The 20,981-nt window shown below is 35.6% G+C and overlaps 1 protein-coding gene and 1 pseudogene across 1 annotated transcript in view; both read left to right on the forward strand.

The window, feature by feature from the left end:
• The window catches only part of LOC149244212 (anthocyanidin-3-O-glucoside rhamnosyltransferase-like), a 29,028-nt gene extending 17,840 nt beyond the window's left edge, over nucleotides 1-11,188 (forward strand). The window contains exon 3 of the mRNA XM_089371473.1: nucleotides 10,625-11,188. Coding sequence (XP_089227599.1) covers nucleotides 10,625-11,188 — 564 coding nt within the window. The remainder of the gene's footprint in view (nucleotides 1-10,624) is intronic.
• An 86-nt stretch (nucleotides 11,189-11,274) lies between these two features.
• The window catches only part of LOC149244213 (protein FLX-like 1), a 105,442-nt pseudogene continuing 95,735 nt past the window's right edge, over nucleotides 11,275-20,981 (forward strand).

A 20,981-nucleotide genomic window follows, 5' to 3' on the forward strand; every position in this document is an offset into this window, starting at 1 on the left:
TTAGTGGGGTGTGGTTGGGTGTGGTTCGGGTCCACCGGAGGTGGCCCGTGCCCACCCCATAACCATATGTAATGTGTTATGTTTAACGGAGTTGGGAGGAGGGTTAGGCAGGGTCATGGCCGCCGACCCATTTAACATTAATGCATATTTTTGGTTACGGTTTGGGGTTAGGCCAGTGGGGGTCATGGCCTGTCAGCCTTATTAAAATTCTTTTTTTGTAATAGTTTTTGGGGGTGGCGGGGGTGATGGGTCGCCACCACAATATATATACTTTTTTGCTTCTTTTAAAAATAGTGGAGATTTTCCAACTTTTAGAAAATAAGGGATATTGGGAAAATTAATGAGGCCACAATTTCAACCGATTTCGGGATCTAGGTTTCATGCCTCAGGGTCGGTCAAATTGTAGGACACTTAAACCTGGCCCACAACCCAACTTTGACCAAAACTTTGACTGGCTCATTCTCCCTCATATGAGCTCTGATTGACGAACCGTTCACACCTTCGCAGTCAGGACGACGAGATCTACACTCTGGTCCCGGGTCGAAGTCATTCTAAGCACTTTGATTTTCGAGCATTCAAAAACCCTCTTTGTCCTGTGTGTCTCTCGAGCCACCTGGATCACTCTTCCCCCCTGAGGAGCTTTTGGTCCTCAAAAAGCATGAAAAATAATCTATAACTTCTTTGTACCTTGTCAGCATCACAAGCATCCTAAAAAGGTCTCACTTCCATCTCCTTCACCTTTGTTCTTCAGAGCCTTAAGCGACAAACCGACACCTACTACCTCTGTGACCTGTAGTACATTGTTTTGCAAATTACATTCTTGAATTTTATAACCAACTAATGATCCAAACGTCCCACACTTGCCACGAGTTTATACCACATACTCGGTGGCCAAGTTTACATAATAATGGATGTAAGACCTCAGCTATGACAACAAGGCCAACTTATCATTGTTGCTTCAACAAGTGATGGAAAACACATCATCACTGCAACACATGATTTACAAACATAACATCACTTTCACAGTTTAACATGCGACACCAAATATGACTAGACGTCATTGTTTCCGAACAAGTGATGGAAAACACATCATCACCTTTACATTTTAAAATGCAACAAATGATTTACAAAAGCACGACCATGAAATGACAACATGTCTAGAAACCGTTTTTCACTTATCAATGTGAATGGGTCACCTCCTTGAGGTGGTTTTTCTTGTCAAAAACTACTTCACCTAGTTCATGCACCGATGCTTTGTCTTTAAAGCACTGCTCTGGATGGAGCCTCCAACAAGTGGCCCTTTGATGGCCATTTTTGTCGCAATAACTGCAATAGGTTTTCCTCCTCTAGATCTGCTTAACATGTTTCTTTACATGTTGTTGAGAGGTTCTTTCATGCCTCATCCTTTTGTGTGCTGCCATTCTTTTCCAACACTTAGAAAATGTATGGTTATGCAATCCACAAAAGGTACATGTTTTTTGATGCCATTTTTTATGTTCATCATTAACAACATGATCATAATCGAAATGAACATTCAAATGTCGAGAGTGGTTATACCTTTCCTTGTTGTCTCTGGTGTAAGTATGGCGATGAGAGCTTGCCTCAGCTCTTTCCCTACAATGGAAACTTCCATGGGATGATGGGGATGGGTTCCCATCATTCTCTTTCCTCAACGATTTCGATGATGTCTCAGAATCATATGAAACCTTTGAGCATTCTCCTTTGGTGTATCTCGAACCTACAAAGTGAGGTCTCTGCATAACCTCCAAAGGTTGAGTTATGCATTGGTTATTAACACCAAGTTCTTTTTCCTTGTTGTGCCTCGTCTTGGTAAGAAGCCTCATTTTTTTCCCTGTAATTGGGATCTCCACATCTCCAATAGAAATCATACTATGTGAAGATGAAATTGAAAGGAAATCAACATATTTTACCTCCTCTGTCAATTTGGAAAGAATTGATGAGGGTTGCTTATCATCTGTTGTTCGTGGTTCGCTAGCTGTCGCGACGCATTCCCCAACTTACTTTCTAACATAACCAAGTCCTATTCGACATGGTAATTCCTCTACTTTTATGGGGTTTACTATGCCTTGGCCATTAACGCCCAAGCCTTTTCCTTCATACCCCATTCTCTTCAACAGTTTGGAGCCAATTCCTGTGGTATGATTTTCAAAAACAGCGAAATCATCATCAGGAAACATACATGAATTTGGAGAATTACATTTTACCTCACATGGGTCATGCTGCAGCTTTTCCAAGGCCTCGTCCTTTGCTTGTAGCTTTCGTAGCAAAATTTGTCTTTCCTCTTTCTCTTCATGTAGATGCATCTTTAATTCAGCGTTCTCTATTTGAAGATTGTGTTTCTTATGCTTCAGTTCTTCCAGGGCCTCTTCCATGGCTTGCAACTGAAGCTGCAATCGCTCCTTTTCCTTTGTCTCTTTCTGTAGAGTTTCATACATGATTTCCACCCTTTGGAAATTTTGAGCATGGTCTCATACATCGCTTTTTCATCCTCTATCGCTGCACGTTCCATTGTTCACGCTGCAATTCACATACATGAAAAGACCACTCTGATACCACTTGATCCAGGTCTGGGTGTGATGAAGGACCCTTCCAAGACCTTTTACTTTCGTGATGTGTTAAATTTCACTTTTAAAAGAACATAAATGAATACATCTGCATGCTGTAAAGAATAGGAACATGGCAATCATCTGCACATGAAAACATAAGACATTGATAACAGAGTTCGTCCAGGAGGGGCTACGTCTACAGGCCCAGTGTCAAGATGGTTTAGGCCACTGCATTAAGTGCGGTCAATAGTGATGATGTACATAAGAGGTGATGTCGCTATCATACAAGGAAAAATGCCCTCTTACAGGAGTGGCTCCAAAAGATGTTCCACTACAGTAACTCTCAGTCAAAAGACTCCTATCAGTATGACACAAAACTCATGCATGATGAGCATCCCGCCAACATGGCATAAAAGGGATCTCAAAGCAAACATGCATGACGACAACATGAGTATCCCATCAACATACAACAAAGGGATCTCAAAACACAACATGACAAATCATGACAACAAGTACATCACATAGACGATTCCGCATCACATCAAGCAGGAATCATGAAAATGAGTAAGAAACAGGATCCCACATCAAACATCAAGCAAAGACCTGTGCAGCACATTGAATAAAGAAGAAGTACATGAACTCAACATATACCTCACAACCAAGTGCCATCTGCAGAAGCCGATGTCAAACAGATGAAGCTGCTCGGACCATCGATCTCACAGCATCAATCACATGGAAATGGTTGCTCTCGCATGAATGCTGACACCTGAATTCCACTTAGAAAAGTAGCTGAAGAATAGAATGAGCAAATGAAAAATCTGAACGCACCATCAGATTTGTGACATCGAATAGTGCAAAATCGACTGTCCAATTTCTGAATTCTGAGAAGTTGAGAATCTGTGGCTCAAGGAATCTTTTAGATTCCTCAAAGATTCTGCTCCATGGGTGGACTAGAAATTTGCAACTCCAAAAGGAAATCTGACCTTGCCATTGCGATCCCTACAAAAAACGATGAAAAATGACGATAAACATGACTATATTCCGACATGGAGAAAAATTACCCTCAGGAAAATTTCAAGGATCGTGGTTCTGCTCCCTGTTTTTGTAGTAATCATGGTTCCACCCTCATACTGAAAATGGCTGAAAAATGCAGAAAGCCGATGGAGACACAGATAACGCCATTGCGTTCATGGCATCTAGAAGTGCTGAAACCATATAAAGTTTGTCAAATTCTGACAAAGTGAAATTTCACCCCTCTTGCAAAATGTTGCCTTGAACTGCATGCCAAGATTCTGCCTCCTCTGTCTCGAAATTCGTGCCCGCTCCTAGTTCCTCCATATGTTCGTGCACTGAGAAAGTTAGGTTCTTTTAAAGTTTGGAGGGCGGATTAAACAAGAAATTGGTTTTGGCATTGTGGTAAATTGAGGTATTAGTTGAGGAGGGGTCGGGGGATCAAATCCTAGCCCCCCCATTTTAACAAATTATTGTTTTTTTTTGTTTAAATCACACTGAGTTTGAATGGGGGGTCGGGTCCGCATTAGGCGGCCTGCCCCATACCTCCATATCCGTTGGCGCATTAATGTGTTCTAGCCATTGCAATATAGTTATGGGTTGGCGTTACATCGTGTTAATGGGGCCTACATCGTGTTAATGGGGCCGCTCGCTTGGGGGTTGGCCACATGGGTCGGGCGGGTTCGACCCCCGCCAACTCCTGTACTATTATTTCGGCGTTGCTTTTATTGGTGGGGTTTGGTTTGGTGTGGGTCAGGTCCACCAGAGGTGGCCCGTGCCCACCCCACAACCATATGTAATGTGTTATGTTTAATGGAGTTGGGAGGAGGGTATGGCGGGGTCATGGTTGTCGACCCATTTAACATGAATGCATATTTTTGGTTGCGATTTGGGGTTAGGCTGGTGGGGGTCATGGCCCATTGGCCTTATTAAAATTGTTTTTTTTTTTAATAGTTTTTGGGGGTGGTGGGGGTGATGGCCCGCCACCACAAGAAATAAATAAATAAATAAATAAATATATATATATATATATATTATATATTGCTTCTTTTAAGAAAAGGGGAGATTTTCCAACTTTTAGAAAATAAGGGATATTGGGCAAATTAACGAAGCTGTAATTTTGAGCGATTTCGAGAGCTAGGTTTCATGCCTCAGGGTCAGCAAAATTGTAGGACACTTAAACCTGGCCCATAGACCAACTTTGACCAAAACTTTGACTAGCTCATTCTCCCTCATACGATCTTAGATTAACGAACTGTTCACACATTTGCAATCAGGACGACGAGATCTACGCTCTGATCCTAGGTCAAAGTCATTCTGAGCACTTTTATTTTTGAGCGTTCATAAGCCCTCTTTGTCCTATGTGTCTCTAGAGCCGCCTGGATCATCAATTCCATCAATTTAGTTCTGTTTTAATAGAATTTTCCCTGATTTACAATGATTGTCCACGTTTCCCTTTTTACAGCTCAAAATTTCAATTTTGATTAAAGGTGGTCTAATGTTCCTGCATCATCAACCTTGCTAGTCATGCACACCAACCCCTATAAAATTGCACAAACTATGACAAGGCATTGAGGACAAATAGAGAGGATATAAGACACAATACCCGAGCCTAAAATGACTCCCCTAAAGAGAGAAAAAGCCAACCAAGATACCCCCTGACTATGAACCATCAACAATAGAGCAACAGAGTCCCTCGAGCCACCTTGAGAAAGCAACAAACCAATAATCAAATGACTCACATAAACACTTCCTTGCACGAAAACCAAATAACCAAGAAACCACAGGGTGCAGGGCACTAGACAAGGCCAAGCCAAAGAGTAGGACACTGGAAAAATTAAGCCATAAAACCTCCGAAATGATATGGAAAGGAACAAAAAATAAATATGTCATATGAACCACTAAATACCTAATGATCTTGAGACACAAAAGGCAAAGAGACTTCGAGAGTAAAATAGGAGACCAATCGGAAAGGAGTAACCCACAAACATAATAACAAAAATAATGTTCAATGAGAGGAAGAGAAACCAGTACCCAAGAAACACTACCCAAGATTGTCGGGGTTGATAGAGTCCTTAACCATGGTTGTTGAGTGAAGGCGCTAGCAAGCTCCACTAGACGATATTGCAATCTCTCCAGAATCATGGATTTTAGAGCTATAACTTTAGAACTTGGTACTGGAACACCACACACTACCCCGAATGGACAAACCGAGCGCCCATAATACAAAAGCAAAGGAATTTTACTGTAGTCATCGTTCACTTCCACTGGTGCACCATAGGAAAGTGACCCATGCACTGAGAAAGACTTAACATGACTCCATATCTCACCCAATATGTCCTCAGATTCTAAATCCATTGTGATGAGCAAAGAGAATTATAATACCACCAGCGTAAGGGCATAATCCAATCCTTGCATAAATAGCATAATGCATGTGGTAAAAAATCAAGCTAAGAGCCTTGTGAACAATGAAGCATCACACCAAAGGAAATAAAGCCATGCATACTTCGTGCAGGGAAGGGGCTGGCCACAACATCCCCCCTCTTATTTGTAGTGGGAGGCAATAGGGTGGTAGACACCCATCCCAACCTTCGCTGACATTTGTCCTTGCACCCTAATCAAGGGATATTAATGAGATATCTCTAATACTATAAATGATCCTATTTATTTTCTTAAGGTTCAATATTGGATGAAATTTTAATTGAATATAATCCCATATGAATCTAAAATATATACACATATAAGCTCAATTACAAGTTTGAGGAGGGGGAGGGAAACAAGGATAGATTGTTATCTAAATAATAATTGTTGCAACCATTTTTTACAACAAGACACCCCAACATTAATTGACATACACACTTTTTCACCATGCTTAAAAGTTTCATGTGAGTTGAGACAATCTAGTTTGATCTATAGCTCATGTATATGAGAATTATAAGTGACAATAGATGTGACATACAAAGAAAGTGTCATGCAATTATATATCTAATCTGAAATAATATTTTTAGATGTTAATTCAATTTAGAGAACATAGTATTACAATATAGTAAGGAATACAATCACTTATATAAAAAATTAATATTGAATTATTAAATCAGTGATACATAATGAAAATATAACAAATCTTACTATCAATTCAACTACAACTTAAGTGCAACTCTTACTATAAAATCAAGTCCAACTTACTATGAACTCAAATACATTTTTTTATTTGTAGAACGATGTATCTCAGGTGACTAAATGTAGAGCACCACACTAATTTTACTCTAATCCTTGGAGTCGAAAGAAGAAACAAGCTACTTTTGTTGCTTTAGAATTACTACACCGAATAACAAACCCAACAATAAGATGGATTGAGATGTGGCTAGTGCATTATAATATATGGCTGTCGGACCTGATAATAAGACATGTCATTTAACCCATTACTCATGGATAAAAAATTTAATATAAAATTTTAAACATTTACTAATAAATTGAGATGATATTTTAAGCATTTGCTAATAAATTGCGATAATTAAATGCACAAAAAGACACTAATGGAACTCTTTTATTATAGTATATAACCAATTAAATTGATATAAGTTACAACAACTTTCATATGGTGGTGCATTCTGTACATTCATATCAAATTTATGATAGTTGGAATGTTATATTATACAAATTTTTCCATTTTCAACGAGGACTAATAAGGTTTTTCTTTTATTTTTCAAAAAAATTGGTATCATGCTTTGAAGTCATTTCTAATGGCAATGGCAATGATAACACTAGCCGTGGCAAAATCAACGGTGTGAGTGTGTATGAGAATCCAAGGTGATAGCAATTGTCGTGGCAAAATCAATGGTGCGAGTGTATGAAAATTCAAGGTGGCAAAATCAATGGTGTGAGTTTATGAAAATTCAAGGGGGTAGTAATGCAAATTCTCGAGACGATATATGAAACAAATTCATTTGGACGATAAGTAAGACATACATACAAACCATTTAAAAAGATATGTAAGACATATATGCAAGTTATGTGGAACATATAATTAATTCTATAATTAATTTTGTATTCAATTTTAATTTTAAATAATATAAAATTATAATTTGTATGATATTGTTCTTCTCGTAAGGTTTTTATCTGATCTTGATAAGTAACTTAGATTTTTAAGGATTTTTGCTCTACTATGGGTATGATTGTTAACAGTGACAAAACAAAAGTCATGATTATCAAATCCAAGAAAGACACTTACGCTAATTTTATGTATGACAATAGTAACTTGGAGGAAGTGTCTTCTTACAAGTACCTAGGAATTAATATTCATCACAATCTCAACTGGAACTATAGCATTGAGAAAATGACTAATGGGGGGTGGAAAGCTTATTTTGGTCTTGAAAATAATTGTAAAATGGCAAACCTCGTAATGTGGGATAGAAAGAAGTTCCTCTTTGAAACTTTAGTCACTCTTGTTATCTTATATGGATGTGAGGTTTGGGGTTGTAGCATCTCTAGAGAATCCTGGAGAAAGATTGAGCAAATCCAAAAGCATTTTGTAACGTATAACCTCAAAATTAAAAGAAATACACCATATCCTATTCTCCTTATAGAAGTGGGTCTTTCCCCTATCGAGAACCTAGCTATGACTAGGCTTCTGTTGTACAAGCACAAACACAATAACATAGGAGACCATAGACTTCCTAAGCTAGCTTTAAATTTCAACCAAAACCATCTAAGGCTTAAACGAGGTTGGTATAAAGACATAAGGGCCTGGTTAAACCATTGGGAGATCGACGAGAATGTTGCATTGCAAAACATTAATAACATTAAAAATATTGTTACTTCTAAGTTCAAAGAAAAATGTGGTGTGAGAAAGATTTAGCATCTAAAAGAAAATTAAGATATTATAAGGAGGTCATCAACCCCACCCTAGAAGATCAAAAGTATCTCTCTATTTTAACTAGCTAAAAGAAGAAAATTAATATAGGCAAGATTAGAACTAACTCTCATGAGCTCCATAGTGAAATGGTCGTTGGGCAGTGCCTAAAACACCATGGATGGAAAGGATCTACCATCTCTGTGAGAATATGAACATCGATGATGAAAATCACTTCCTCTTAGAGTGCCCCGCGTACAACCACATTAGATCTCAGTTTCATAATCTCTGTTGCAATACTGACCTTCCTAGCCTTTTACGATGTCAAAATTATAGTGAGCTCGGGAGGCTTCTCTCCAAGCTTTTTGAGCATAGGAATAAAATCTTAAATCAAACTAAATAATTCATTTCTTTAGCTCCTATAAACCAAAGTTTGGTCTCATTGGACATTAACCATCATCATCATCAAATAACTTTAAATATTTAAAATAATTAGATTAATTTTTAAATATATTATTTTGATACAATATCCCAAATTTTGAATTAAACCTAATATCCTATAACTAATATGCACTCAAATGGATAACCTCATTACTATAGGTGAAGACTAGTAATATTGCTTCTTTAAGTGTTAATTAGTTATTATATAGGTATTCAAGTATATTAAGTTTTTCCATAAAAAAAATTGATATTATTAAGAATTTGGTAATATAAATATATATTTTAAGATAAAAACAGACATAACTATATAGGAGTTGTTTTTAGTGTGATTTTTTAATCTTTTTGGTATTGGAATTTCGAGGAAAAAATTGAGGTGAAACCTTGATTTGTGTTATTTAAACTGGTTTTCTGTTTGTATATATGGATTCAATAGTACCCTCAAAAACTTCTAGAACACTTGAATGGTGCAAGGTTTACCCATCAAGCTTATGATTTCAATAGATTAATCCATTTGAAAAACTTCAAAAAAATCATACTAAAAACAACTCCTATCTATATATGTTATATTTCTAAATGTTAATATCAATTTCATTAATAATTTTGAAATATTATATAAAAAAATTAAATAGTTTTTTATATTTTTAAATGATGATATCAAGTTTATTAAATATTTTAAAATATTATATATAGTATTTTAAACATATTCACGAAGGAAATATCCATATATTAAATTTTCAAAATAATTTTTACATGTTTTAAAACTAAAAAAATAACTTCAAACCTCTTGACCCATGGATATGGATTAATAATGAGAATTTTTAATGCTAATTAGTTATTATATATCATTTTTAAAATTATGTTTTATTTTTCGTAAGAATATTAAAAAAAAATTCATCTAAATACATATCTTAAAATGAAACGACATTAAATCATTATATATATCAACATTATTTAAAATTTTAAAGTATTATATATGAAATCCTAGACATAATTAAAGAGAAAAGCCAAATATTAAGTATTAAAAATATTTTTTATAATTTTGAAATAAAAAATGTAACTTCAAACGGCCCCCACGTGATGCCCATCTCCATCTGTTGAACACATCGTTAACCTTTAAATAATGATATAAATATTATTTAAAAAATGATCAATAACATGCAAACATTAGAAAGTCATAAATTTTTGGAATGCTCACTTGTTTTTATCTCTGTTGTAAGCTTCACATATACCAATGGAAAGATAAGAGGGGGCCAATGAGGTTCAGGCTTTCTTGGTTTTCGAAACTGGGCCCGCATTTATGTGATATAGATTCTAGGAATCTGATTTAAATAAGTAATGATTTTGTCGGGAAAAATGGTTTTTCTAACCTGATTTTGAAAAAATAGTTTTTCTAACATGATTTTGAAAAAATATAATAATTTTTTTAAAATCTAAATTATAACAATAAAATTTCAGAATTTTAAATACTCTATTCCTTCTTCAAAATATTGAATCTATTTACACTATTAAAACAACCACTCATGATCATAATTTTATAAAATATTATATTATCTAATATTTTAAAAACTAAAAAATATTTATTTTTTAAATTAATCTTACTGTTACATTTTTCTACTAATCCAATAATCTTACACCCACTTTATGCACTTCTCCCACTCATATACTCAAACAATCATAATTGGAGCCCAATGTAAAGTCAGAATTCCCCAATTTTATTTACTTAGAAGTTTTTTCCATTACATTCTGTTGTCAGTTCTTTGACCCCTCTAAATTGCGGAACCAGGGGTTAACTGCGGAGGAGCTGGCGGCTCCGCTCCTTGGCTTCCCGTCTTCTGCGGTAACGCTCAGGCTGCAGGAAGCGCGGGATCTTTTAGGGATTTACAGAGGAATACCTGGCCATGTTCTTCCAGCTTATCGGTTCGCTCAATGCCAGGAAGGATGCGTGGCCGTGGCTGTGAGATCCTGCTTCCAAGAAGAATATAAGTATGTTCGCTATTTCCATGACGCCATCGGAAAACCTGTGTTTTCTGTCGGCCCGCTCACGCCTGACGCCCCGCCCACCGCCGCCGGAGGCGACCGCTCAGATCTGTTGGAATGGCTGGACCGGCAGAGGGCGGCCTCGGTCGTCTTTGTGTCGTTTGGCACGGAGATATTTTTATCCGGGCCCCAAATTCACGAGCTGGCGCTAGGGTTGGAAGCGAGCGGGCTCTCGTTTCTCTGGTGTCTTCGTTTTCCACCGTATTGGGAAGGTGATCGAGACGATCAGCTCGAGCTTCTTCCCGAGGGATTCCTGACTCGAACCCGGGACGGGGACTGATCGTCCAGGACTGGGTACTGCAGTTACAGATCCTCTTGCATCCGTCAGTTGGTGGGTTTCTGAGCCACGGTGGATTGAACTCCACCATGGAGTCTCTGAGCTTCGGAATACCCCTCATTTTGCTCCCCATTCGAATCGACCAGGGGTTGAATGCCCGGCAAATAGCCTCAGAATTGAAGGCGGGGATAGAAATCGAAAAGGCAGACGATGACTCTTTTCTGAGAGAGAAAATAACTACAACACTAACCATGGCAATGAGCGGAAAAGAGGGGCAGAAGTTGAGATCAAAGGCGGCAGAGGCCCGTGATATTATAGCGGCCAATAAGCAGAGTTACATCCATGATTTCATTGAAAAGATTGAACAATTGGCTGAAGAGCACAAGAAGAAAAGCAGGTAATGTAAAGTTGTTACCCTGAAGAGTAATATAGATAAAATATATGACAACTATAGTAATAACCTAAAGCATCCGAAGATTAGAGAAGACCCTAAAAAAAAATTGTCATTACTGCTGCTAGAGTTTGAAGGGTGCTTCTTCAAAGAAATTTCTTAAAGCTATACCATGTTGCGCCATGTATCTTCTTCAAATTTCCATGTTATGGCATGTATCTTCTTCAAATTTCCGTTTGGATTGAGCGCAATTATTAATTCAAGAAGGTAGAATTGCGACTTCCAAATATCAATTTCTGGAGTTGTTGGTGCAGCAGCAGATATCGATTCTACAAGGAATGGTTTTCTGCATGTGTAGTATACTACATATAAATTAACGGTGAATGTATTGTCTTTCTTCGTGTTCAAACTTCTTGTAGAAGCTGAGATGGTCTTCGTGTATAACTTAATACAGATTCTCTTCGTGTTTAAACTTCTGGTAGAAGCTTAGATTCCATCAAATCTGGTGGTCCTCCATGCCCAAACAGCCTCACACAATTTCTAATATTTTCTCCATTTTTCACTGAATATTATTTTTTTTAGTCAATAGGTGTGTTTATTGTAAAATATTGGTTTCAAAAGGTTAATTTAATTAATAAAAAATATGATAATTATTATGGGCTGGTAGAGATTCAACCTCCACTCAATATTATGGAAGACTCATGTCAATCTAGACAAATAAAAAGTTGAGATTTAAAAATCTCTCTCTTTTTTTTTATAATTAAATTGATGGATAAAAAAAATGTCATGCTAACAAATGTTACTTATGGTTGATATTGTAAGCAATCCTATTTATAGAGTAAAAATTTCCATGGTAAAATGGGGTAAACATCCACTATTAAGAATCTTGTTTGATGTTTTTTTAATTGTATATATGTTTAATTTATATATTAATTACTTTTATAATAATAATAATAATAATAGTTACATTTTATGACTTTTTTAATTTTAGCAACATGAGATGTATGATATAATAAGTGTTTTGATGCTTATTATAAATTGATGCCTATCAATGTGTTTACTAGACTCCCCTCATATATATTAGATTACATTTTGTATTGCATATATATATACATATATGGTTAAATTCGTTTGAATATAAAGATATTTTGTTTCAGTGATGAGTATGATGTTTCTATAACCCACTATTTTATTAAAGAATTTTGAGATAAAAGATAGACTCAAAATAAAAAATGTATTAACAAAATCAACTTCAAAAGAACCAATAAGATTCAAGATGATGATCTCAAATGTGGTGATAGAAGTGAGATGAGTGGGGGGCACACAACTAGTATCTCACCACACATTAATGTAGGTGAACGTGGTAGCATGTCCCCCCATGTTTATTAGAACTCCCATCACATCATTCTTTGAGTTTAATGGACCATAAATCATAAAAGATTGTAGAGGTCATTTTTATCTAGTCTTAGTTTAATCTTGGATTTACATAAGAGATTTCAAAGATCCTTTTAGGATATGGTTATTTTTTCTCGGCTGTCGAACGATACAATCTACTTAGTCCCTTTATTGTGCATTCATCATTCTTGGAGGTGGGAGGCTCACGTCATGAGCAGCGTTGCAACCCTACATGGAAGAAGAAAGGAATGGAACTTGATAACGATGTCAAGTCTAGTTTTATGGCTATCCATGGACAATATGCTCTCTACTCAGTGCATTATGGTGTAGGTAGTTCATACTATTTTCATTCTATTTTTTGTTTCTCAGTTTCCCATTTTAACCCCTCAATCATTTTTTCTTAGAGTGGAAGAACTTGGTGGTTGTTTCCCTTTCTTATTTAGGTCTTTTCAGTGGGTAGGTCTTCCTTTTCTTTTTCCCCTTTTTCTATTCCCTAAAACTATACAAGGTTTATTCTCTTGTGCTTCCTTTGCAACATATACCCACTCCATCTCACAATGCTTCAACCTCCGTTTTGTTCTAAGTCACTTGAGTCACCTCTTTCATGATTGCACCCATGTCACACGTATTCAATCACAAATAGCTTCGAGTATCTTTCTATTTCAAGTTAAGCGATGACTAGTTTGGTTTTGGCCAACATGCCTCACTAATGCGCTTGAGTTCAACACAATGCCTCTTATTATTAAGAGCAGTGTATCTCTCATGCCCATCAATAAGGGGGAAACTCAGTGGCCATATTTCAAGAACACACCCCACAACTAATGCAGGATGACACTCCTTAGGTGGAAAGGGAAATTGTTGATGACCATTATTTTCTTAAAAATTTAGAAGTTTTCACTGAGGTAGTTGACTAGGTCCTAGACATTGGCGACACCAAAGGATGTTACAACCAATATATCTACACCATTTATAGATACTAGCATATGAAGTTGTTGGTGGGTTGAGTCTTAGTTGATCGAAATGAAGCTAAAAATATATATTCTTTTGATCTTAGATGAAGTGCAATTGAATACACACTCTACGGAAACTAGGATTGGAAAAATTGAGGCTTACTTGGGAATTAGTCTTGGTTGCTAAAAATGAAGCTAAGAAAGATATTATTTTGATGTTAGATGAAATTGAATTGAATACACACCCCATGGATACCAATATTGGAAATATTTACTCCCAAATGGCCATTCCTCTTGACCCTTAGTTCTCTTTAGGTTGCAACCATGAGCTCATTCTAGTGGAGGCATCAAAATCCGATAAGTCCCAAAAATAATATTCTTTCCACCCTCTCTTTTAGTTTTCCATTCTTCATTTTTTAGTTTTCAATACCATAATGGTATTAGAGACCTATTATATCAAATTAGTCCTTGTGTTTTGGATAATTACCAATCATTTTTTTACTTGGTTTTATTAAAATTGAAGTTCTATCTCTGTTTTTGTTTCCTGATGGAAGACCAAGACATACTTCAAATATTTTGGATATACATCTTTGATTTCAAAAATAGAAAAATTTATGGTACAAAAAAAAAAGATTCAAGATAATGATGGCATACCTAGAGGTAAATATCTTTGAAGCTGAAAAATGAAAAATATTTTTTTGAATTTTATTTTCAACTTATATCCTTATAGGTTTCTTCAAATGTCCAGTGTAAACACTGATTATAAATGCAATTCAAGTAACCATTTTGCATACTTTGAAGTAAATCCACACTAAAAATATTGAAAATACACATTTCTTCCTATGGGGGTCTACTCAAAGATATGTAAAGTAGGTACTCATTCGATGTGGAGTTCAAATTCCACATCTAATGGGTGTCTACACTTGAAATTAGAGTAAATATCTAAATAGATAAGAAATCTCTCTCTCTCTCTCTCTCTCTCTCTATATATATATATATATATATATATATATATATATCTATATATATAACTATCATTTCATTATTTTCCTTAAAATGATCATTATAAAGCTTAAAATTCTCATAATGCACCCATGATATTTGATATAATCCATGAAATTTGATGTAATAGAACCTATTTAATGGTTTGAAAACTCTGTTATAAGATGTATTTTATCTAATTCTTGATGCAAGATGTCTACGATAACTTTGCAAACCCTCATGAAAGTTAGGGTTTCACCCTTACCAGTCATTCCTATAACGCATGAATCCATTAGCTGCCTCCTAATACATGACTCTCACTAGACTTCTGATTAATGGTGAACTCACAAGTTTCAGTAATGAGGATTGTATCTCTTGATGGAATGGTTACTGGTTTAGTGAATCCTACTTCTAAGGAAGATTAAGCTAATGTTTCTTATAGTGCCATGTTGAAATATGGATATGCACTTTTGATTGTTCAAGAATATCATGCCTACAATGTCCCCTTGGAGGATGAAGCCTTTAGCTGCAAAATTTGTTTTTTTGAGCTCGATTTGGTCTGCAGATTCAATGGGTTTTGACCATGGTTGATTGATCTTCATAAGTGGATCTCTAAAACTTGGAAACCCTTACTATTTGAAGAACAAAATATCTACTCGATGGATCAAGTTTTTTGTTTTGTTTTTGTTTTTGTTCTCTTGAAGATAAGAAGCTTATTTCCGATTTGAAGCCCTATTTTTGGGGTAGTGCTGGTCTCTTCATGCAACCATGGAATACTACATTTGGCCCAGTTATCGCATTGATCTGTATGGATCTAGTTTCGGAAAGGCTCCTGAATCTTCCCCTACATCTTTAAAATCTTCCAACATTAACTTTTAATGGAAATGCAATAGGTAAATTTTATTATCATAGTTCAAAAACTGATAATTTTTATAAGATCACTTATGCTCGAATATGCATGGAGATGGATTTTAATAAGGTTTTCCCTACCAATATAAATCTAACGACGCCAAACTATGTATGGGTTAATAATCTTGATTATGAAAATATTTCATTTCAATGTTGGGCTTTTTATTAAACATGGCATGTAATAAAAAATTAGCCCAAGCAATTGTAGAATAATAGAGAAAGTAAAAGTTAGTGAAAGGCCCAAATGGTGGAAAGGAGCTCAGAGTGAACATTATATTGTATTCAAGGAAGAATAGATCCAAAATAAAGAAGAGGCAAAAAACTACCAAGAAGAAGTTAATGTTCAAAAGGATTCATTGAAGGAAACAAAAATTAGGCAAGAGTAAGACCACGCTAAGGAGTATTATTTAGACCCAGTGACAGAGGACACTCATATTTAGCCATCCCTTGTGAATGTTGGACCTTCCTCTAAATTCTCAGGAAATAAGGTGGGAAATGAAACATCTAGGCTAATTAGGAATCAAACCCAAAAGAAGACAATGACAATGAAGATCACTCCCAAATGAGTCACATCTCATATTTAGCTGAAAATATGGGTTGGATCCAAGCTGGTAAAGACGAATGGGGGCTTCACTCAAGGAACCTCTGACCTATCGCGTGCGTTCAAGGCATATTAAATAATACCCTTAATTTGACTACATATTGGAAAATACCCCTAAAAAGCACATTATTTAACCCCCTACGAATACGAACCCAATACACATTCCCAATTAAAAAAACCTCTGCTTCCAGTAGATATTGTAGGTATGCATTTTTTATACCCCTTTATATTTTTTCATTAACTTTGAGCTCCATTTTTTATACCTTCCAATATAAAAACCCTTTTCCCCCTATATATCCCCAAAGATATTATGTCATTTTTTTCTCAATATATATCCCCCAATATGAACCCATTTGGTATGGTATTGCTCCCCCAGTAAAGCCCCCATGTAAAAAGGCCAAAAATATATTGTGAAGGAAAATGATAAGTGAGTCAAAATCAAACTGACAAGCAGTGAAAATGAAACATAAATGTATCTAGATTTTGGAAGTATTTTGGAAAAAAACTTAGCTAGAAAGGGAATATTTTTTTTGAGATATGGGGTTCCCACTTAAGGGTTTCGATTAAGGAAACATACTCAATGTCAAATACACAAGAGATATTGATAACACTGAAGAAATGTAAGGGTTTTGGGCCAGATCCCATATCTATTTTTTATCATAAATATTCATATCAATTTATTAAAAAAAAACGTCTTTTAGCTAAGAGTAATAGATCTATTAAGAGTTGGTTTCTAACAACTCATAATGTCTTGTTTTTATGTGTCCTATTTTTGCTAATTTTGTGTTGGCAAGTAACCAGCTTTGAATATCTGAGTGGAAATTTGTTGGTAGGTTCAATTATTTCTAACAAATAGTATCAAATCATGGAGATTTGTTGTTTTAAGGACTTATGATTTGTGATGAACTAGATATGAATATCTCAATGTGGAAATTTATTGGCAGGTTCTATTTCCTAGGTTTGTTGTAAGCTTGTTATCAAACATAGATATTTTAACATTGTATGTTGGGTTAAGTAATGAAATGAAAAAATAGGATAGGCATAAGGGTTGTAAGTGTACCGATATGCTGCATTGATGTTATTAGAATTGTTGAGAATTTAATTAAGGGAAAATACAGATGAGTTTGTACAAAATAAAAAATTCATGAGTTGAGAAGAATGCTAAGTTGTAGCTAGTTTTCATAGGGTTTTGCAAGGCCATTGTAAGCACATAAGAGAAATAGTAGGAGAAAGTGGCACACGATAAGAATATCACTATAAAACTTGGTTAGTCATACATACATTTGGTTTAACTGAAATCAAGTTCAAAAGCATGAAATATTTGATTAAAATTGTCCTAGTCATAAAATCATTTTTATTTTGGTAACCTTTGATGTTTCCTATAATAATTGTTGTAATACAATTTATTTAATAAATTGATGAATGGTCTTGAAATCAAAATTTAAAAAATTGTTACAAAATAATTTTCCAATTCAAAATAAGTTATTATGTTAGATTACTGTATATTTTATTACTAAATTTTTCTACATATATTTTTTTCTAATAATATATTATTACTTATATGACTACTCCAGCAACTTCTACAAAATTGTCCAAAAAATGACTTTATACAACATCAGTAGTCAACATGGGATTTTTTTTTTTTTAATTATAATAGAACCTTTATGAAATTTTGTTTATTAAAAGCAACATGAAATTTTATAAAAAATTCCTTTTAGAAATATAATAGTTTGCTTTAAGCATATTTGAGATTTGCTTGCACTAACACACAAAAACTTCAAGTATAAAATGAAATAGAATGAATCTACACTGATGAAAGGTAAGGTAGTCTATAGAAAGCAGTTAATTAAGAAAGTGCCATTGGTTTCTAATTGCAGTTCCCATTGGTTGGAACCCCTGACCACCTCGCATCTATTAAAGAGCTCTTACCAATGGAACAAACGATCCACTTTGGAACATTCGCCTGCAAACTACTATATGAGCCATTCAATTCATTCGACAGAAGGGGGCCAGTGGTGGACAATGAAACCTTAACCAGGAGAAGGTGTGGAACCATGAGCGAGGAGAATTTCTTTATGCCAAAAAGATTCTCTTAGAGGGCCAGAGGTGTCAGTGTCAACTTTTGTCGAGCTTATAGTCATTTTTGCACTTTTTCTCGCCAGAAGTCCAACCATCCAGTGATAATATCCATATGAGCAGCAAAAATTCAAGTGTCCAGCAATAAGGAATCTTTGGAGAATCTTATGGAATTTAAAAGATTCCCTTGGAGGATGATTTTTGACATAAGCAGAATGATGCCAACTTTATAGTCATTTTTCATAGAATTTCATAAGGAGCGTAATGGTGTGCTCTGAATATTCATCTAAGTGGTGGATTTTTCGGCAATCTTCAAGAAGGAATATTTGGGGTAATATTCAAGATGCCTAAGGGTCCAGAATTTGACAGTCTCAGAAAGGGGAAAAGTTTATAGTCATTTGACACGATTTCACGCCACGAATTCAATGGTCGTGTTTATTTCAGCAAATTGAGCTTTGCATTTTTCGTCCATCCCTGAAAGTGGATATATATGATGTTATGATGTAGTTATGTCATGATTTTCCTCTGATTTGCTGAGATGATGTTACTCTTGTTGAGGGAATTCCCTCATATGAGTGACAGTTCCCTAGAACGTCTCATGGAGAGACATGCCACTCTAGTCGAGAGTATCATCCTTGTAATGATAAAGAACATACCATGTACATCATCATCATTTGCAGTATTTAACGAAGCGACCTCCACACACTTGACACTAAGACCCGAAGATGTAACCCACACTGGGTGAACTTCGTTATCATGTGTTATGTGTTCTTGCTTTGATGGTTGTCTTTATGATTCATTTTCTTTTAAACATGCACATGTGGTTGTTTTATGCTCTTTTATATGCAATTTTGCTAACATCACAGAAGTAAAATATCTTAGATAATTCCGTTAGCTAAAGAGATCTGTATCAAATTTGGTATAAGAGCGGTCTTCTCACTGAAGTGAATTATGAGTGTGAACAATTGATCGTGGAATAAGAAAGAAAATCAAGGATGACTGAGATATGTACGAGGCCTTATACAAGATGTCAAAAATGGTGGACATAATGTATGCAGATAATGAGGAGAAGATGACAAGAGATGAATGAGAGAAAGAAAGAGCAGAAGATGATGCACCATCTACCCCCTCGAGTGTACATTCATCTTTTTCATCGTCTTCTCATCATCCAGATGAAGAAATCAATCACAGCCTTCAGGAAGAGAATGTTGAATTAAGGAGACTTATATGAGAAGAAAAAGAGTATAAATAGAGATTGCAACTTTAGTTATGATCCACGAAAGAGACCTTGGAAAAATTGAAGCATAACGAAGGCTTAGTGAAGTTGTCATCACCTATTTCAGAATCGACAACTGAGGTAAACAATGTGGATCATTCTTCAGTTTCATTTTCTCATGATATTATTCTTATTGAAAATATAGAGGTACCCATTTCAGGAACTCGCATAAGACTCCTTACGAAGATGGGATATATAGGAGGATGACTTGGTGTTAATGGAAAAGGAATGACTCAGTGATTGGAGGCTGTGCAAAGACCTCAGTTTAAAGGTTTGGGATACACTAAAGGAGAGTGTTCAAAGGTGGTAGAATCTTCCATGACATTTTCAAAGCCATCGAAGAAAGGAAATGATTGGAACACACCACAATCCTCCCATGACAGTGCACATTGCAGAGGGAGATCTAACATAAACTCTCATCGCCAAAATCCCACCAGAGACAGTCAAGAGAGGTATAACGAGTCTCAGTACTCTAAAATTAATTTTGATTACAAGCATGTTAATGATAAACATATATCATGGCATAGAAAATTATGTAGTTTTTGTGTTTTACATAACCATGTGGTTGTTGAGTGTTGGAAGAGAATGACACCAAGAAAGAGGACGAGATGTGAAATGCTTTCTCCATATCAAGGAACAAAGAAGGTAAAGCAGGTCTGAAGGAAGAATAATTTTTGTAATCATTGCAATAGAGGTGGACATCAAAGATCTGCATGTTGGAGGCTCCATCCAAAGAAGCGTCTCAAGGACAAAGCGCCCATGTAGGTAGTAGTTGGAAAAGTTGTTCAACATGCGAATCTGCCACAGGGAGATGATGACCCATTCAATTTCATGAGTGAGAGATTGTTTTACTAGATATGGTAGTTTTTCATGGCCACATTTTTTAATTCATGTGTTGCAATTTAAATTGTAAAAGAGATGATGTGTTTTCCATCTTTTATTAAAGAAACGATGATGTTTTGACCTTTTATTGATAGTTGGGGATTGATTTCTATCTTGATGTAAACTTGACCAAAAGAATGTGTCTTATAAACCCTTGGAAAGTGTGGGGGTGCTTGGGTCATGACTGTTCATGTAATTTAACATGTAATTTGCAAATATGTACTACAGGTTTGTAGAGGATGCAAGTGTCAGTTCATCACTTATGGCTTCGATGGACAAGGGTGAAGGAGAAGGAAGTGTGACCTGTTAGGACACTTATGGTGCAGAAAATGTAC

The sequence above is a fragment of the Pinus tabuliformis genome, chromosome 8 (genome assembly GCF_031772625.1).
Source record: "Pinus tabuliformis cultivar Carrire ecotype Pingquan chromosome 8, CPIR1, whole genome shotgun sequence".
Classification (NCBI taxonomy): Eukaryota; Viridiplantae; Streptophyta; class Pinopsida; order Pinales; family Pinaceae; genus Pinus; species Pinus tabuliformis.